Here is an 18,675-nt window from a genome sequence, read left to right as displayed (position 1 = left end):
CCGCCGCGCTGAACCGGATCCGCCCGGGCTGGCTGTCACCCGCGCCTCGCTCCGGTGCCGGCACCGCCGCGCCGGGAGCCCCGCGCCGGGAACGCCGCGCCTCGCCCGCTCTCCCGGGGGACGCGCCGCGGCTTCCCGACGGGCATGGAGAAGGGAACCCGGCACCCGGTGCCGATGACAGCCCGCCCGCGGGGACCCTCCTGCCCGGTTACCGAGAAAATAACCCAAACCGAGCCCAGACCTGCTCCTCGAGGGGCGCAGGGTGGCCCTGCCCTGGCACCGCTCCCGCAGCCTGTGGGGTCCGCAGGTGGGGCTCCCCCAGAGCCGGGCAGCCGCGCCGGCGGCTCCGTGTGTCTGTCCTTCCACCGACGGCTCCGTGTGTCTGTTCCCCGCCCCGGCTCCGCGCGTCTGTCCCCGCACCACCGGGTTTATGTGTCAGTTCCCCGCCCCTGCTGCCCGATCGGCGTGTCCGTGTGTCCGTCCGCTCGCCGGCGGGTCCGTGCGTCGGTGTGTCCGTCCGCTCGCCGGCGGGTCCGTGCGTCGGTGTGTCCGTCCGCTCGCCGGCGGGTCCGTGCGTCGGTGTGTCCGTCCGCTCGCCGGCGGGTCCGTGCGTCGGTGTGTCCATCCGCTCGCCCGCGGGTCCGTATGTCGGTGTGTCCGTCCGCTCGCCCGCGGGTCCGTATGTTGGTGTGTCCGTCCGCTCACCGGCGGGTCCGTGTGTCTCTCGCAGCCGTCGCGCAGGGCAGGCTGGAGCCGCCGCCGCGCTCTGAACCCGCGGACACCTCGCTCCCCGCCGCGCTCCGACGCTGTCCGCCCTCGGCTGCCCCGAAAACGCCGCTCCCTCGGCTGAAGGTTGGTGCGCTCCGTCCCCGCGGCCCCGGCAGCCCCGGCGGGGCAGGGGGGTCCCGGCGCTCGCCCTCGCAGCCGCCGGTGCCCGGCGCGGGGCGGCGCGGGCCGAGTCTACCTGACGCTGTTTCGTTTGCAGCCATGCCCTGTGTTCAGGCTCAGTATGGGTCCTCGCCTCAAGGAGCCAGCCCGGCCTCCCAGAGCTACAGCTACCACTCCTCGGGAGAATACAGCTCCGATTTCCTAACTCCGGAGTTTGTCAAGTTTAGCATGGACCTCACCAACACTGAAATCACTGCCACCACTTCTCTCCCCAGCTTCAGTACCTTTATGGACAACTACAACACAAGCTACGACGTGAAGCCCCCGTGCTTGTACCAAATGCCCCTGTCCGGACAGCAGTCCTCCATTAAGGTGGAAGACATTCAGATGCACGGCTACCAGCAGCACGGCCACCTGCCCCCCCAGTCCGAGGAGATGATGTCCCACTCGGGCTCCGTCTACTACAAGCCCTCGTCGCCCCCGACCCCCTCCACGCCCGGCTTCCAGGTGCAGCACGGCCCCGTGTGGGACGACCCCGGCTCCCTGCACAACTTCCACCCCAACTACGTGGCCACCACGCACATGATCGAGCAGCGCAAAACGCCCGTGTCCCGCCTGTCCCTGTTCTCCTTCAAGCAGTCTCCCCCTGGCACGCCCGTGTCCAGCTGCCAGATGCGCTTCGACGGCCCCCTGCACGTGCCCATGAACCCCGAGCCGGCCGGGGCTCACCACGGCGTGGACGGGCAGGCCTTCGCCGTGCCCAACCCCATCCGCAAGCAGCCCTCCATGGCCTTCCCGGGGCTGCAGCTGGGCCACGCGCCGCAGCTGCTGGACAGCCAGGTGCCCTCGCCGCCCTCCCGGGGGTCCCCTTCCAACGAGGGGCTCTGCGCCGTGTGCGGGGACAACGCGGCCTGCCAGCACTACGGCGTCCGCACCTGTGAGGGCTGCAAGGGCTTCTTCAAGGTGAGCGGGGGCGAGCGGCGGCAGGGCAGCGCCGGGCAGGGCACGGGCAGGGTGTGGGGCAGCGGGGGACCCTGCGGGGCGAGGAGCCTGCAGATGGAAATCGGTTAGGACAGAGAGCTGCGTCTGAGCTAACCATGTGGAACAGAATTCCCTGTGGTAAAATTAAGTGATCTCTTTATTTCACCATCCTGATTGAATAATCTTATCATTTTAAATAGAGAAGGTCTCCAAGGAATGTAAATAATATGAATGCCCACGGATTTGTATTTACCGAGCGTCTCTTTCCCTCCTCTTGGCATATAAAACACGGCTAGGAGCTGTGAGGTTAGCTTGGATGTTAACGCTGTCAATTTTCTCCTGTTAAATGCCCTGGAAGGAAAAAAAAAAAAAAAAAAAAAGGAAGGGGGGGGGAGGCAAAGGAAATAAAAGGGAAACTAAATAAAGGGGGGAAAGGAAATAAAGATAAAGGGAAAAGGAAATAAAGAAAAAACGGGAAAAGAATAAATCTTAAACGGTGAGGAGAAAAAAGAAATAAAGGAAATAATAGAAAAGAAAAATGTAAAAGGGAGAAGAGATTAAAGGGGAAAAAAATGGGAATAAATATAAAGGTAAAAAAGAGGAAATGTAAAGATGAAAAAGGGAAAAGAAAATAGAGGGGGGAAAATGAAAGCGGGAAAAAAAAGATGGGGAGAGGGAAGAAAATAAAGCGGAAAAACGGAAAAGAAAATCGGGGGGGGGGGGGGGGAGGGAAGGAAAAGAAAACCAAGGGGAAGAGGAGGTAAAAGAAGATGCGGGCAGGAGCGGGGAGGCGCGGGCGGCGGCGCGGGGCGCGTTCCCCGAGCCGGCGCTGACGCCGCTCCCCGTCCCGCCGGCCCGCAGCGCACGGTGCAGAAGAACGCCAAGTACGTGTGTCTGGCCAACAAGAACTGCCCGGTGGACAAGCGCCGCCGCAACCGCTGCCAGTACTGCCGCTTCCAGAAGTGCCTGGCCGTCGGCATGGTCAAGGAGGGTGAGTGTCCGCGTGTCCGCGTGTCCGGGCGCGCCCCGCGGGGCCGGCGCCGGGCTGACCCCTCTCTCTTGCAGTGGTGCGCACAGACAGCCTAAAAGGCCGGCGGGGCCGCTTGCCGTCCAAACCGAAGAGCCCCCAGGAGCCCTCTCCCCCCTCTCCCCCGGTGAGTCTGATCAGTGCGCTGGTGAGAGCCCATGTCGACTCCAACCCGGCTATGACCAGCCTGGACTATTCCCGGGTAAGCGGGACCGAGCTCGCGGAGGGACCCCGCCGCCGCCGCCCGGGGAGGGGGGGGCCGCCGGCCCCGCGGCCGCTGCGGGGGGAGAGGCGAGGCCGGCCCGGGGGCTCGGCTCGGCCCTGCCCGCCCGCCCGGGGCTCGGCCCGGCCCCGCCGGGACCGGGGGCTCGGCTCGGCTCGGCCCGGCCCTGCCCGGGCGGCCGGGGCTCGGCTCAGCCCCGCCGGCGCCGCCCCGGGATCGGGCCCCCCGCGCACGGAGAGCGGCGGCCTCGGAGCGCCGTTCCTAATCGAATTAATTGCCCCGGCACATCTAATTTCCTCACCGGTCAGAGAGAGCTTTAATTGTTATCCCAGCCCGCTCCCCGGCCGGGGATGGGGTGAGCAATTTCACGGGTTATAGACTTTAGAGAACCTCATTAAGTGCTTTTTAAAATGAATTTCCAGTTCCAGGCTAACCCCGACTACCAGCTGAGCGGTGACGACACCCAGCACATCCAGCAGTTCTACGATCTCCTGACCGGCTCCATGGAGATCATCCGAGGGTGGGCGGAAAAAATCCCCGGCTTCACTGACCTCCCCAAAACGGACCAGGACCTGCTCTTCGAGTCCGCCTTCCTGGAGCTGTTCGTGCTGCGGCTGGCGTACAGGTGAGCGGGGGTCGGGGAGCGCTGGGCGGGCAGGGAATCAGACCCTTCCAAGGTCCACTGATCTGCATTTTATTAACTCCTCGGTAATTAGGTGCCTCTTAAATCCTTCATTTATTGCTCCTCAAGTAATTAGTTGTTTAGCTTTTCTCCCCCACCATCTCCTTTCTTATTATTTTTTTATTTCTTTCCTGTTCTCTCTTGTTCTTTTTTCTCTTTCATTCTCTCTTCTCTATTTTATCCTTCTCTCCCTTCTTTCTCTCCCTCCCTGTCTTTCTTGCTTTCTTCCTTTCGCTCATTGTCACTTTCTTTTCTCTTCTCTTTTGTCTTTCTCTTTCTTTTCCTCCTTTTTCTCTTTCTATCTAATTTTCCTCCCTCTCTCATTCATCCATCCATCAGTTCATTCTGGGGTTGTCCCCTTCCTTCCAGGTCCAACCCCGTGGAGGGGAAGCTGATCTTCTGCAACGGGGTGGTCCTGCACCGGTTGCAGTGCGTCCGTGGCTTTGGGGAGTGGATCGATTCCATTGTGGAATTTTCCTCCAACTTGCAAAACATGAACATCGATATCTCTGCCTTCTCTTGCATCGCTGCCCTGGCCATGGTGACAGGTCAGTGTCCCCCCTTCCCGCCCGGCCCCGCTCCTGCTCCCCTGCCCGCCTTTCTCCGTGTCAGATCCATAATGTCCCGCACCCTTCTCTCTGCAGAGAGGCACGGGCTCAAGGAACCCAAGAGGGTGGAAGAGCTTCAGAACAAGATTGTAAATTGTCTCAAAGACCATGTGACTTTCAATAACGGGGGGCTGAATCGCCCCAACTATTTGTCCAAACTCTTGGGGAAGCTCCCCGAACTCCGCACGCTTTGCACACAGGGGCTGCAGCGCATTTTCTACCTGAAACTGGAAGATTTGGTGCCACCGCCAGCAATAATTGACAAACTTTTTCTGGACACTTTACCTTTTTAAGACTCTTCCCGTGCGCTTCCACTGACCCGAGGAGAAGCTCCACCTGCCTGAAGGGGAGCTGGTCTGGGCCCAGAGCAGCACCCCTGGGTGCCAGCTCCCACCCAGCCAGTGTTGCAAACTCCTGCAGGCAGAACGCGATGGGCATTTTGGCTCTGGGGCATCATGGATGCAGCTCATGGACTACACAAATACCATGGTATAAACTTTTTATTATCGGCTTCTAAATGAATTTATTATTAAGGACTTCTGGTTCGAAAGACAAGCCTGTCTGGCAACGCCGGGCGCGTGGCTCAGACTCACGCGGTGACAAACCGGGCGTTGAGGTGACCCACAGGTCTCTCCCTCCTAAAGACTAAAGTTTTCTGCTGTAAAAGAAAGCTGTAATATACCCAAACCCCAAACGTTGCGTGGGTGACGTGGCATTAATGAAGGCAAAGGCTTGTAAATTTATCAGATGCAGTTTGGCTTTTTAAAAAATTATTCTGTGCCTATTTATGATGAAACATGGAAAACAATTCTAAAAAAAAAAAAAATAAAAATAAAAGCTAAATGTGTTTGGGAAAAAAAAGAATTAAAAAAAAAAAAGGAGAATTAATAAAAAAGAAAACCCAATCTGTCCATACCAGGGAAGCATGACGATTCCAGGGTGACAATGTTATAGGCACTTGCTATTTCAGTAATGTCTATATTCTATAAATAGTATTTCAGACACTATGTAGTCTGGTAGCTTTTATAAAGACTGGTAGTTATCTAAGCTTCAAACATTTTCTCAATTGTAAAATAGGTGGGCACAAGTGTTACCCCCCGGAATCCCCCCCCAAAGGGAACATAGTGTTTGTAAACACCGCCCGACACCCCTTGTTTGTAAGTGTTGTATGTACTGTTGATGTTGATTAAAGAAGAAGTTTATATCTTGATTATTTTGTTGTCTAAAGCTAAACAGATCTTGCATGCAGCAGCTTTTGACTGTTTCCAGAGTGCTTATACTATACATAACTCCCTGGAAATTACTGAGCACTTTGAATTTTTGGTTTGTTTTGTTCCGTTTGGTTTTTTATGTCTAAAAATTGTCGGTTAATATATTATTTTATGTTCGAGTAATATTTTTAATATTGCCATATTCTGTAGTATTTTTCTTTGTATACCCCGGTTTGGCATACGGGAAAGTCGCTGCCTTTTTTTAATATGGTGTACGACAGTTAGAAACGCGGATTATTATTATTATTATTATTATTATTATTATTATTATTATTATTATTTTTTCTCCCGAGAACTCTTTCTTTGAGAAAGACAATTTTAATGTTTACAACAATAAAACATGTAAACGAATCGAATTTCGTCTCCTTTCTGCCGAAGTGCGAAGCTTCTCCGCCAGCCTGCGCCGCACCCAGGGGACAAAAGCCTCTGCCCGTGCGGCGTTCCCGGAGCGGCGATGGACGGGGCCGCTCCCGTTCGCTGCCGCCGGCTCCGCGGGAGGAAGAGGAGGAAAAGCCGCGGCTCGGAGGTTGGTCCTTTCCCGGGTTTTACCACGCTCGGTCCCCGCCGCATCCAGACCCCGCACCAGGACCCCGCATCCTGCGACATCCATCCCTCTCTCCCTCCTCCCGCGCCGGCGTTTGCTCAGGCGCATCCCTTTGTCGGGGGGCCTAATTCCTCAGGAAAACACCTTTAATGAAGGAATTTAATTCCCAAACCTGCCCCCGCGGCGGCGGAGAGGTGCGGGGGCCAGGACGGGCAGCGCGGAGCAAAGCGGGGTTCCGGGGAGTGCTTCCCCCCAAAGCCTCGGGGCCCTGCCAGGCTTTAGGTCGGGGCGCCTCTGGGAGCCCCGCGGCACCGACCCCGCGCTCCGAGCCCCGCGAGTCCCGGCGCCGCCGGGGACCGGGATGCGCTCGCGGGGATCCCGCGCGTGGAGAGGGAGGAGGACCCCAAAATCCGGTGGTTCGCCCGGGGGGGGACGGAACTTCAGCCTCTCGCCTCGGGGAGACAAAATACTGCCCGCGGGAGGGTGGGGAAGGCACTCCCGGGATCGGTTTTACTCCTCTCTGCCGCGCGTCCCTCGGTGCCCGATCCAAAACCCCACGGATACGGGTGAGAGACAGCCTCTCCCCGGTGCCGCATCCCCATCCCGGGGGTGCCGGGGGGCTGCGATCCGCGGCTCAGCAGCCCCCGCTGCGGGCGAGCCCCGAGCACCCGGTTTGCTGGGGAAGGGGCTTTGCGGTTCGGTCGGGCGGAACATTCCTAAAATAAAGAGTCGTAAGAAGGAATAAAAGTCGGTGCCGTGGCAGGCGGGGGCTGTGGAGGGGCACGGAGCGGCGCTGGGGCAGAGGCAGGTGCTGCCTAATTCATCCTGAGCGGGGTCTTGAGCTTGGGATTGCCACGGGCACGGGGCTGGAGTTGTTGTGACTTTAACCTAAACAGTGCATATGGAATACAGATATCCCCATAATACATAGAGAGCATATAGGCGTTCCCTAAATGTGTGTAAATAGATATGAAAGTGTAAATGTCTATGCTGCAGAAGGGTTTAAAATGAAAAAAAAAATCCCAAAAACTTGTTTATAGAAAGAATTTAACAACTCGATCCCCCTCTAAATAGCCCCCAGCTGCTCCCAATTCCTCCCAGAAATCAGCTGCTTCCGCCACTTTCCTCAGCGTCTTTCGCAGCAACTTTTCTAACAGGTTTAACCCTCTGCACCTGGGGAAAGCAGAATTTATCCTTCCCAGGCGGCCATTTCACACCTGCTTCGGCTTTTCCCCCGGTCACCTCCTCTTCCCGCAGTTTTCCCCAACTCCCCGGCGCGCTCCTGCCCGGGCCGTGGCTCGCTGGGTCAGTGTGCAGCGGAGCCGAGCGCGGAGCAAGGGCTGGAGGGAGCTGCCGGCCGGACACGGGCACCGAGGTGCGCTCGGGCAGGGACCACAGCGGGGAGGGCTTCCAGGGGCTCGGGGGCCGCTTCCAGAGTAGGCTGGAGAGGGGAGCGCTGCCAGAGCCTCTGTGCTGCCTGGGCTCCCGCTTGCCGTGTTCTGCAGGCTCTAGCGAAGCAGGGAGGAAACACTGAGCACTGTATAGAGACATTCAGAAAAATGTTTGGAGTGGGAGCTCGACACAGAATATGGAGCTGGAGGAATAATTTTTAACTGGTGGTATCAATGGGAGGATTTATTAAAGGGTTTCACTTCTCCAGGCTTGCAATATTCCAGATCAATAGCTATCTTAATTATTTTAGCCCTGTGCTGCTGCTGGAATTTGTTACTGCTTGTTCTGCTGGGCTCGTGTGAGGGGCAGCCAGACCTGTCCTGGTTTGTTCTCTGGCAATTTCAGCTTTTGTAGTTCCTTACCAACCCACTGGGCTGATTTGAACCCAACTTCTTGTTTTGCTCATCCAATTGCACTGTTTTCTGTGGAGTTACTCCTCTGATGCACCGAGGTGTAAGAATGGAGTCTGTTTGCTTTGTCTGGCGGTCACATTGGTGTTCCCAGGGAAGACCAAGCAGGAGGGGGTCCTGTTTCTCTCCAGAGCTGGGCCCCTTCCTTCTCCTGCTGCAGATGGGTGAGGAGGTTACACCAAGGCACAATTTTCCCAAATATGCCAAGATTTCCAAACTTGACAAACAAACTGGGGGTGAATTCAGGTCAGGTGTTTGCTGCTCACACAGCCCACGGTATTCCACTGGTGACATTTAATTTCAGCTGCGTTTTTCGGAGGGCCTGGACGATGTGATGTTGTCCTGGGTGTGTTGAGCTCAGAGTGCCACCGAGCTGGGCTGACAGAATTCCCAGGCGGTGACTCGGGGACGAGGAGGTGTGTGCCTGCCGTGCTCCGAATCCGCCTTTCCTGGAGATGAATTGCTGCGGCCATGAGCCCGTGTGGGTGCTTTATTGGTTGGGAATGCAATCGGCAACAGTTGCTTTCAGTCCTCTCCCTAATTATCCTCACTGCGTGTGTCACGGGCTCCGTGAGCGGCCAGCAGGAATTTACATCTGGGGTGGTCAGAGCTGGGAAATTCGTGCTTTATGTGATTTTACCCTCCTGAGTTTTCTTTGGAGGGAGAAATCCCCGGACTGGCTGCACGCAAAAAGCACCTTGGATGCACCTGTATCTGATTTTTTTATGTATAAGTAAAGCCTGTGCTGCATAATCTGCACTTGCTGAAACGTTAGCCCTAAGTAACCTCTGCAGCTGGGGATGGAGCACAGGGAGATGTTGGTATTCATGAATGTTTTGACATATTTGACATTTTCTATATGGTGTGCTTTCTCTGTTTTCCTGATTTCCTCCTGTCTCTGCTCCCCTGTTTTAGCTGTAAAGAGTTTCCTTCTCTGGCACTGTGGGTTGGAGGCACAAAGGTGTAGAGAAACTCAGGCTTTGTGGGTTTGTTTGTTTGTTTTTAAAATTTATTTGATTTCAAAGTGTGTCTCTCAACATAGTGGCATTGTTGCATTTTAATGGGATTATTGCATTTTAATAGGGTGCAAGGATGGCCGGGAGAGCTTGGTTGGACTGAACAGGTGATTTGTGTTCTCCTTCCATAGCAGCCTGTCTGGCCTGCAGATCCATGAGGATCTGAGGGTGAGGGGTGCCTGCACAGCTGCAGCCTCATGCACATGCAACAGGAACATGTTTGGTTTGTTAGAACACGAGCAGGGCAGCCCTGCTGGAGCCAGGGAGGAGGTTTGGGGTGGCTCGGGTTCCTGGCACGGTGCTTGCTGCACCACGGGGAAGGTGTCAGGCCAAGGGACTGAGGAGAAATCTGCTTTTGGACCAGTGTACACAGCCCATCTCATGGGACAGGCCTCTTGTCTAGTCAGAGAATTTCTAATTTTTATTCAAATCTTTATAGTTTTCTGTAAGAAACCAAATCTCATTTGTAATTTTGGGACCATCACTAAGGTGAGAATTTCTGTAGCAAAACTCAGGCATTTTGGTCACTTCACCCTTTCCTCCTGAGCTCCCTCATTTACAATTGAGCTGCTTTCATGAGGTGGAAGAGTTTAATTCAGATGAATATTTCTGCTTGGGAGAAGTGATGTTTGATCAAGTTTTGTGTGTGGACACTCAGCCTTTCTGTGTAATCCCCTTCGGGGGGGCTGGGGCCTGGTGCCCATGCCTGCAGCTGTGGAGCTCACTGGGGTGGGCTTTTGGTTGTTGCTGTGTGTGCTGGGCTGATGCTCTGGCTGAATTAATGGCTTTAATGGGATGGATCTCTTCTACAGCACCGGCAAACCCAGCTTTTAGTGCTTGTTGGGTGTCCTACTGAAGGCACAGGAACTTACCTGCCTGCATTAATAAACACTAAATTACATTACTTGGCTCATTTTTCTTGACTAATTTGGTTTCCTACAAAGAAAAATCCAAAATCTTAATTATTCTACGGTTTTAATATTCCATACAAATGACACAGCGAGCTGCAGCACCCCAGCCAGAGCTGCAGACAATGCTACGGAGCTGTGACACAGGATAAAACAAAGAGCAAAAAGCCTCTTCTGTGTGTTCCCATCCTCCAGAACAGCTCGTGGCTGGGCTGTGAGTGCTGGGTGCTGGGGCAGAGTTCGGGCGCTGAAGCGGGGCCGGGGCTCTGCCGGTGCCGCTCGGCGGGGCCAGGGCGGGCCCGCGGCGCTGGCTCGGCTCTGGCAGCAGCGAAGGGCCCTACCTGGGCCCCACACCCCCTCCAGCTGCTTCACGGAGAAATAAAGGGAAGCGACAAGCTCTGGAGCTAAACTTAAAAGGCCAAGGATGCGGAGCTCAGCTGCGGGAGGAGCAGCGGGCGCCGCCGGCCCCTCTGGAAGCGCTCGGGCTCCGGGCAGGGAAGGCCGGGCCCAGGCCGCGGTGCGATGGGGTTTGCTGCTCCCGTCAGAGGCACGGCCTGCATCCCCCGCCGGCTGTGCTCGCTGGGGCTCGGCAGAGCAGTGCCACGACAGCGCGGGGCCCAGCGGGCTCCCTGTGCCGGACACGGTCCCTCCCCTGCACGGAGAGGGCTCCGCGGGTGCTGGTGCCTGCGCGGCGCTGCTCCTCCTGCGTGCAGACACGGCGTTCCTGCAGCATTGCTTCTGCGCCTCGCTCTTTCCAAGCCTCTCCTGGGTGTGCATGGGTTTGACATTTTTTGGTCCCAAATATTTCTCCTGTTTTTATCTCTGCTTGCTCCCTGCCAGCCTGCAGAGCAGCTGTGGCTGCCCCTGGAAGTGTCCCAGGCCAGGCTGGACGGGGCTTGGAGCAGCCTGGGATAGTGGAATGGGATAAGGTCCCTTCCAACCCAAACCACTCCGGGATTTGGTGATTCCATGATTCTAAAAGTCCTTTCTGTAGGAGCTGTGCCACTGTTAAATGGTTGGGTAGTCGTCTTTCAGAGCCATTTAAGAAGTTTGGGATCCTCAGTTCTGGCAATTTTACTCTGCTGTTGTAAGAAATGGCAAACACAGGAGTGGATGAGCAGGAATCTGCTGGGTCCATGGAATCAGGACTGGCTGCTCCTGCACTCGGGGGTTTGTCTCTGCAGTTACTTAGGGAAGGTTCAGGACTCTCATGTTTTCAGAGCACAGCATTTCTATAAAGCTGTCATAGAACTCTCATGGTGTGTTTTTTCCTGTTTTGCTGTAAAATTGGGTATTTCCCTGGATGTTTCTGAAAAGAATGGAGATGATTTTTGAGTGATGCGACTTGCAGTACGTGATCACAAATTTTGCAACCTTAGGTGTGTGAGTATATGGCATCAACAAACTGCTGAAACTCAGGGCTGGCCAGCACAGCACCACAACATTTTATATAAATGTTTATAAAATGTAAGTGATTGAGGGTCCTGAAGAATAGCACCCCCAATTCATACATTCATTATATTTATATCATGAATAATCTCCTGTGTAACAGAGAGCACAAAGAAGGACAATAAAACACAGTTGGGCCTATTACAAATTAATTTCAAGTCATAAATTGACATATTTTCTCCTGAAAACCTCTGTAGAAATGATGTTGTGCTAATTCCTGAAGATGAAACTTATAGAACTGAAAGAATTGCTGCATCTTTATTTCATTGTCTTTCCTGACACAAACAAATGTATTTCATGTGTTCACAATGCTTTCCTCATCTCTAAGTGAGCAGCAGGGCCACGATGAGAAATGCATGTTCCCTAAAATACATTTGGGTTAGAGCTGTATTTTTAACAGATTTGCAAACAAAATAAGATTTAATGACAAAGTTACCAGGAAAAAGTTCCTGCTGTTAGAGAGGTGGTGCTAAAATGAATTCCAAACATCTGTTCTCTGCCTCCAGAGACATCCTAGGGGAGAAAGTTGCAGGCTGAGTAAAGCAGGGGCTGAAGAGAAACCCTTGGTATTGCAATGCCAGGAATACCTGTGCCATGGAAGGCTGGAGCAGGTTTATTTTCTGAAGGGATCAGAGGATGTACAAGCTCCGAGAACATTCCCATGTGTTTGTGCTGCAGTCTGTGCTTCCAGGAAGGAATCCTGATTTCATGCATCCGGCCCCAGGTCCTTCCCAAGTTAAGCCAATATTTAATAGGGATTAATACTGTGGAGATATTTCTGCAGGAAACAGGAAAAATAAAACAGGAGTTGCTTCTTTTGGTGCAGATGCCATCTCATGGCACCCCCTGCTCCAGGCTGAATTACAGCTTGGAGCTGGGAGTGTGGATGGGAACACGCTGGAAATTCTGAGGCAGTGTCCCACCAAATCCTGCTTGAAAGAGGAGTTAAAAAGGGCCAGGCTGGGGGCACTTTTCCAACTCTGTCAGTCTTTCCCCGCCTTACTGATGGTATGAAATGAGAAGTGGGAATGTGCTCTGAGGTGAGGAGGTGACTGGGAGCAGCGCGGGGCCTGCGGAACCAGGGCTGGGCGGTTCTGGGGTGCCTGTGATCGGGAGAGAGGCAATGTTCGCTCTCCTGCTGAGCTCCCACTGTCTCTCCTGCCATGCAGGATCGTTTCCTGCACTGCTTCTGCCTGTTCGCTGAAGTCAGAGGCTCTGAAGTGCAGCAGTGATGGCAGCGAGGGTGTCACAGCTGTCAGCAGGTGACACTTCCCTGTTGGACTCGAGTGGGCTTTGCCGTGTGCTTTTCCATGGATTCTGCTTGGTCAATAGGCTCTTTGCATGGATATTCCTCAGGATCTGATTTTAATGAGAAAAGCAATTCAGGTGTGGCTGCTTCTAGCTCATGGAGAGCACTTGCAGCCAACTCCTAACCCCCGTGTAAAACTGATTTTTAAATGAAAGCGTTAATGTGGCTCCAAGCGCGTCGTGGCAGAAATGTATAATTTTACTTGCTGCCATTTGAAAAGACCCATTTTCAAACCCCGCTCAAGTTGCAAACAGAAGTGATCTTGAGAGTCCTCCTAATCCCTACTGGATATCCCTCTGTTCCATAAATAATAATCAGCCCTCTCTGCCACCCGGTTTGGCACGGCGAGGCACAATTGGCAGCCCGCGCGCGGCGGAGGGCTGGGAGCGGAGAGCAGATGTGCTGTAAGTCTGCTCCATGGTGCAGAGCACAGCTGTGCGAGAGCCCGGTGCAGCACATGGATCCATGGGCTTGGCTCCAGTTCGCAGCTCCTCCAGCCTGGCTTCTGGGAAGCAGTAGGATGTGCAAAGGTAAGGGATCACCCCGTGCTCTTTCTTTGCAGATCGCGGCGTGAGGAGATGATGCTGCAGAACTGTCTTTAATGAGTGTGTTTTGCATAAACAGTCGTGTTAGAAGTAATGGAAAAAAGGAGCAGTTGGTCATGTGAAAAGTATTTCTTAATTAAGCTGGAGAAATGTTATGGAGAGCTGAAAGCTGTGATTTTTGTCAGGAAGGCGTTGGGAATGGCTCACTCCAGTGCTGGGGGTGCTCTGCTGGTCCCAAACCATGACGTGCTCCTCTGACCCCTGCCCTGAGCGCAGGGTGACATCCTGCCGGCATGGGGTGACCTCATGGGGTGTCCCTCACCCTACCTGTGGGGCTCAACCTGTGCAGCTGGGGAGCAGCACAGCTGCTCAGAGCACCGAGGCCTCGCCGTGAGGTGCCTCTGTGTTCAGGGAGTAGTGTTGGGATTCCCTCAGCTATTCATACCCCCAGCATGGATCCTGGGCCTTTGGTCAGTGATAACTGGACACCACGTGCCCGCCATGCCCAGGAGGGCGGGATGGCTGCGGGCAGAGCCGAGCTGCGGTGCTGGGATGGGGAGGATGGATGCTGGGGAGGAACAACCCCTCCGTGCTGGCAGCCCTCCTGCCTGGCCCTGGCCTGGGCAGCTCCCGGGGCAGAGCAGAGCCTGGCCAGTGCCCAGGCAGCCAGGACGAGCTGGGACAGCTGGCCCAGCCCCGGCAGCAGGGAGCTGAAGGTGGCTCCTCGCCGCTCCCCTCGGCGGGGCTCTGCGCACTCTGCATTCCCCGCGTGTGTTACAGTGTGTGACTTCATCTGCGAACTCCTCTTTCCCTCTGAGGTGTTTGCAGAGCCGATGACCTTTGCAGGGATGTGTGCTAGCCAGAGCTGCTGGAGGATGGCTGCGCTTCCCACCCCTTCCCAGGCAGCCTCGGCTGGATGCTTTCTGCCTTTCCTGAGCCTTTTGGGTTGCTCTGTTGTTTTACGCTTCCCCAGGTGAAGCTCCTTGGAAGATGTGACTTTTCTTGGCAGAAGTGGCTCCAGGGCGCAGGACAAGTTGGGTTGGGTAGAGGCAGCAGATAGGGAAAATATCCCAAATAACCCCCAGCCCCATCCCTCCTGCAGGGACAGACCAGCACTTGCTGTGCTGCCCAAACAAAGTCTTTTCTCTAAAGAGATGGGGAGGGAAAAATGCCTTTTTTGTGACTTAGTGAGTTTTGTTTCCTGATTTCAATAGAGTGTGTTAACACTTGGATAAAGGGAATGCTTTCCCTTCAATTGTCTGTGTTTTAATTTTAGTTTTCCCTGCCATGGTGGGAGTTAGTCTCAGGTGTCAGAGGCTGTTTCCACAATTATGGTTTGCCTAATGGTCCTTTTGTTATAATTCATAGGCTAATAGAAGTCAGAGATGGAAAAGACCTGTTAGATTATGGAGTCAATGCCCTGCAAATGCAGGATATAATCTCCAGGATAGAGGATGTACCGGGTATTATTAAACAGATTTTACACTTGATCTTAGCTAAATTATGGTGAGGAGTCATTGGATTCCCTGAATGGTGTAATAACAATGGCTTAATTTCGGGTGCTGGGAGAGCACATCTGTATTTAAGTTTACCATGTGGCACTTCTCTGCCTTGCCTCTAGATGTGCCTGATTTCCAAAGGGAAAATTAGAGATTCCCACCAGAGAGTGGTGTGGGGGAAAACACAAAATCCACCAAATATCTCTAAAAAAGCCCTTAAATTTTCTTGAGTTAGAGCAGTGCAAAATACCAACTTTTTAGGGAAAAGAAAGCTGTAGAGGAGAAAACCCTCATCAACCTGGGTGTCAGCAGTAAATGTTGATGAAACCAAGATGCTTTGGTGTTCAGCTGAGCTCTGAATGCCTCTGGATTTGGGCACAACTGAAATCAAAATATTGAAGGAGACTCAAAAAACAATGTAGCCCTGGAAAACAACAAAAAAAATGCAGAGGTTAAACCTGCAGAGCCCAGCCTTAGTGGCTTCACCCAGAGAAGCTCAGCTGGGTGTGGGAGCAGCCACCTCTCTGAGGGCAGGGACAGGAGGGACGTGGCAGGCTGGGGGCTCTGGGGACCCTCTGGACAGGCACTGGCTGTTCATTGCCTCGTGTTCCAAGGCTTTGGAGCCCAGGACATGGGGATGTTTCTGATCTGCTTCTCTTCCACAGACTCCCAGAACGTTCTGGGCTGGAAGGGACCTTTAAAGCCCATCCAGTTCCATGGGCAGGGACACCTCCCACTGTCCCAGGCTGCTCCAAGCCCTGTCCCAACTGGCCTTGGGCACTGCCAGGGATCCAGGGGCAGCCACAGCTGCTCTGGGCACCCTGTGCCAGGGCCTGCCCACCCTCCCAGGGAACAATTCCTTCCCAATCTCCCATCCATCCCTGCCCTCTGGCAGTGGGAAGCCATTCCCTGTGTCCTGTCCCTCCATCCTTGTCCCCAGTCCCTCTCCAGCTCTCCTGGAGCCCCTTCAGGCCCTGCAAGGGGCTCGGAGCTCTCCCTGTGTCCTTCCCTTCTCCAGGGGAACATTCCCAGCTCTCCCAGCCTGGCTCCAGAGCAGAGGGGCTCCAGCCCTGGAGCAGCTCCGGGGCCTCCTCCGGACTTGCTCCAACAGGCGAATTTCCTATTTTTAATTTGTTAACTCTCACGTGGCTGCTGGAAGGCTCAGCAGGATCACAGTGCAGGCGGTGCTGCTCTGCCTGCAGCTCCTGCCGTGTCCATCAGCCCTTCCCTCCCTTCGTGGTGCTGAGGTGTTTGGATAAGGCTGGGGGCGTGAGGGACACCCGGCCACAGAGTCTGAACCTGTCAGCTCTGGCAGGCTCTGGGCTCCTCTCGCTGTGTGAGGAGGCCTGGAGAAGTGGTCCTTGTTTGAGAGGGGTAAATTAAATGTCTTTCCATCTGTCATTTCTATGAACTGATGTAGAGCACAGCGTGTGAGGCTGTTCTGTCAGGAGAACTCTGAACAGCACTGCGGCTGTTTTCAGCAGCATCTCCCTGCTTTGGGATAGCAAGGGAGTCATCCCACAGTTTGGGAAATATCTGGAAAAATGAGAGCTGGAGTGGGAAGGGCACCTGGATTTAAAAGGCTGCAGTTAAAGGGGGAATGGGCTTTGTCAGCTTGGAGTGCTGCCATTAAAAGGTGGATAAAGTTTCCTCCAGGACAAAGTGAAGTTCTTCAGGTTTGAAAAACTGCCTCTGCTCCTTGAAGTTCTTCACTGGCAGGATCGTGAACAAAACCCATTGGAGCCTCCCGCCCTGCCAGTGGACACCGGCTGGGGCTGGGTGCTTCTTGGAAGGTTCTTTTTGGGGTATGGTTCAACTCTGAACTCAGTTTGATTACGTAAAGTTAATACACGGCATAAATTTGACCTCGAGTTATTTTCAGTGCTGCTGTCATCTGCTTTTCCTATAATTAATTCCTTGTGTAATCGCTCCGTAAGGGAGTCTGGCCGCTCCGCTGGTAAAAACAGCCGTCATCAAATATGTGGGAAAAGTTGGAACACAAACACGAGCCTTGCAAAGGCCGAGCAGCAAGTTCTGAGATTTTTAGATGGAATTGGAGAAGTAGAAATTATTGCAGTAATAGTTTTTTTGTACTTTCTAACCTCGTACATCTCGAAATAGACGCCTGTAACGCGCTATTTACAGCATTTCTCTTCCTGCGAGTGTGACTGCAGGAACCCCGCTGAGCCCAATGGCATTGTCTGGCAGGGAACAGCCTCGTGGCGTTTGCTGATGGTTATATTAAGTACAAAGCCCATTATACAGATCAAAATGCAACTTTTGAAGCAAGGTGATGAAACCTTTTCTTTCAAGAGTGAGCGGGGACTGTCGGTGCCTGTGGGCAGACGTGCCAGGGAGGTGCCTGGTTTCCAGGAGGAGAGGCACCTGCTCTGGGGGAAGTGTCCCTGCCCAGGGAAAGAAGAGCTTTACAGTCCCTCCCAACCCAAACTGCTCTGTGGCACACACAGCCCTCTGCCATTAAGGCATTCCGAAGTTTCCCGCATAATTACGCGTGTGGTTCATGAAAATGTAAACTTTTCCTCCTGCCTGTGTCAAAGGAGGAACAGAAAGGGTTTTTTAAAATGCCCAGAGGTTTTAGGCTTTGCTGCAGTTGCGATGAAGTGCTTGGACTTCTATACCGAGGGGGTTGTTTTAAAGGGCATTATATCCCCTACAAAAGGAAATCGGAGGCGCTGCCCTCTCCCTGCTCCCTGGTTTGCCGTTCCTGCTGTGGCTCTGCGAGGAGGAAAGCCCAGGAAGGGTAAGGTGGTGCTTTACCCCATCACAAATGGGTGCTTTTCCTGCTCGGGAGTGAGGAGTGCTCGGAAATGGTGCGCGGGGGCCGTGGCTGTGCCTGGCACAGAAAGGGTGCTCCACATGTGAGCACGTTCCCCCTGTAGCAGGGAGCTCACGGAGCCTTCACGGTGCCCTTTACCTGTCACAGCACATCGGATCTGAGCCTGCCTCCTCGGGGTCCAGAAGGAGCTTTAAAAACAATTCCGAAACGTGCCCTGAGGAGCACAGAACGCGGGCAGCCGCGGTTCCTGGAGCATCAGCGGGGACAAAGGGATGCGCACCCCGGAGCCGCCGGAGCGAGGAGGGCCCGGGGCGCAAGGAGCGGATTCCTCTCCTGTGCCCGCTCCCTCCTGGACAGAACACGTGCGACTCCGCTCCCAAATGCAATTAAGCCTCGCTGCTAATGATAATTTATCTGTTCGGTCCTCGAGAGCGGCACCGCTCAGGGTGCGTGTGAAGCTTTCAGGAGGCTGCGGGCGTGCGGATAAAGGACACGGGTGGTGGAATCTGTGGGATCTCAGACACCTGCTCCAGAAGGACAGAACCTCGTCCTGTCGCTGTTTTTGGAGAAAAAAAAAAAACATGTTAGGAAGCACTAAGAGCCAGAATTAATATTTTAGCTTGCAGTTTAATTGCATTTATTAATAGGAATAGGAGCCTCTTTTTTTTATGTAAATTTGAGGCAAAAAATCTGAGAAAAAGACTTCTAAAAGAAGTTTGTGTTTCCCTCACGCATGTACAAGTATTGGGAGTAAAAGGCAGGATGAGTGCACAGCATAAGACATTTCCAATTTCTCTGTTCCTTGCACACGGGGAGCAGTCAGGGCTGATCAAAAAAAAATCCCCACCCCACTCTTGCTGCAGGTGCAGTACTGCTCCCCAACCCTGCATCTATTTGCAGTACTTGTGATAAAAATCCTCCTTTCTGATGCCATACGTGAAATCCATGGGGTTTTTTCACTGTTCATAAATAATTTTACAGCAGCAATTGCTGCTCCCTGCAGAAGGCAGAAAAATCTGACTAATGAGAGATTCCAGTTCCAGGTTTCCAAAGGGCAGTTGCTGGA

At 53.8% G+C, this 18,675-nt stretch overlaps 1 protein-coding gene across 1 annotated transcript; it reads left to right on the top strand.

Annotated features, from left to right (window-relative positions):
* Window positions 1-987: 987 nt before the first annotated feature.
* On the top strand, window positions 988-4,702 carry NR4A2 (nuclear receptor subfamily 4 group A member 2; the record flags this gene model as incomplete). Its single annotated transcript, XM_082284777.1, has 6 exons — window positions 988-1,851; window positions 2,731-2,860; window positions 2,935-3,098; window positions 3,542-3,744; window positions 4,171-4,349; window positions 4,446-4,702. The coding sequence occupies 6 exons, from the start codon at window positions 988-990 to the stop codon at window positions 4,700-4,702; spliced, it is 1,797 nt and encodes a 598-aa protein (XP_082140903.1).
* Window positions 4,703-18,675: the final 13,973 nt, after the last annotated feature.

The sequence above is a fragment of the Coloeus monedula genome (genome assembly GCF_965178545.1).
Source record: "Coloeus monedula genome assembly, chromosome: 7".
Classification (NCBI taxonomy): Eukaryota; Metazoa; Chordata; class Aves; order Passeriformes; family Corvidae; genus Coloeus; species Coloeus monedula.
The sequence above is the reverse complement of the archived record's forward strand: the minus strand, read 5'-3'. Positions and strand labels throughout refer to the sequence as shown.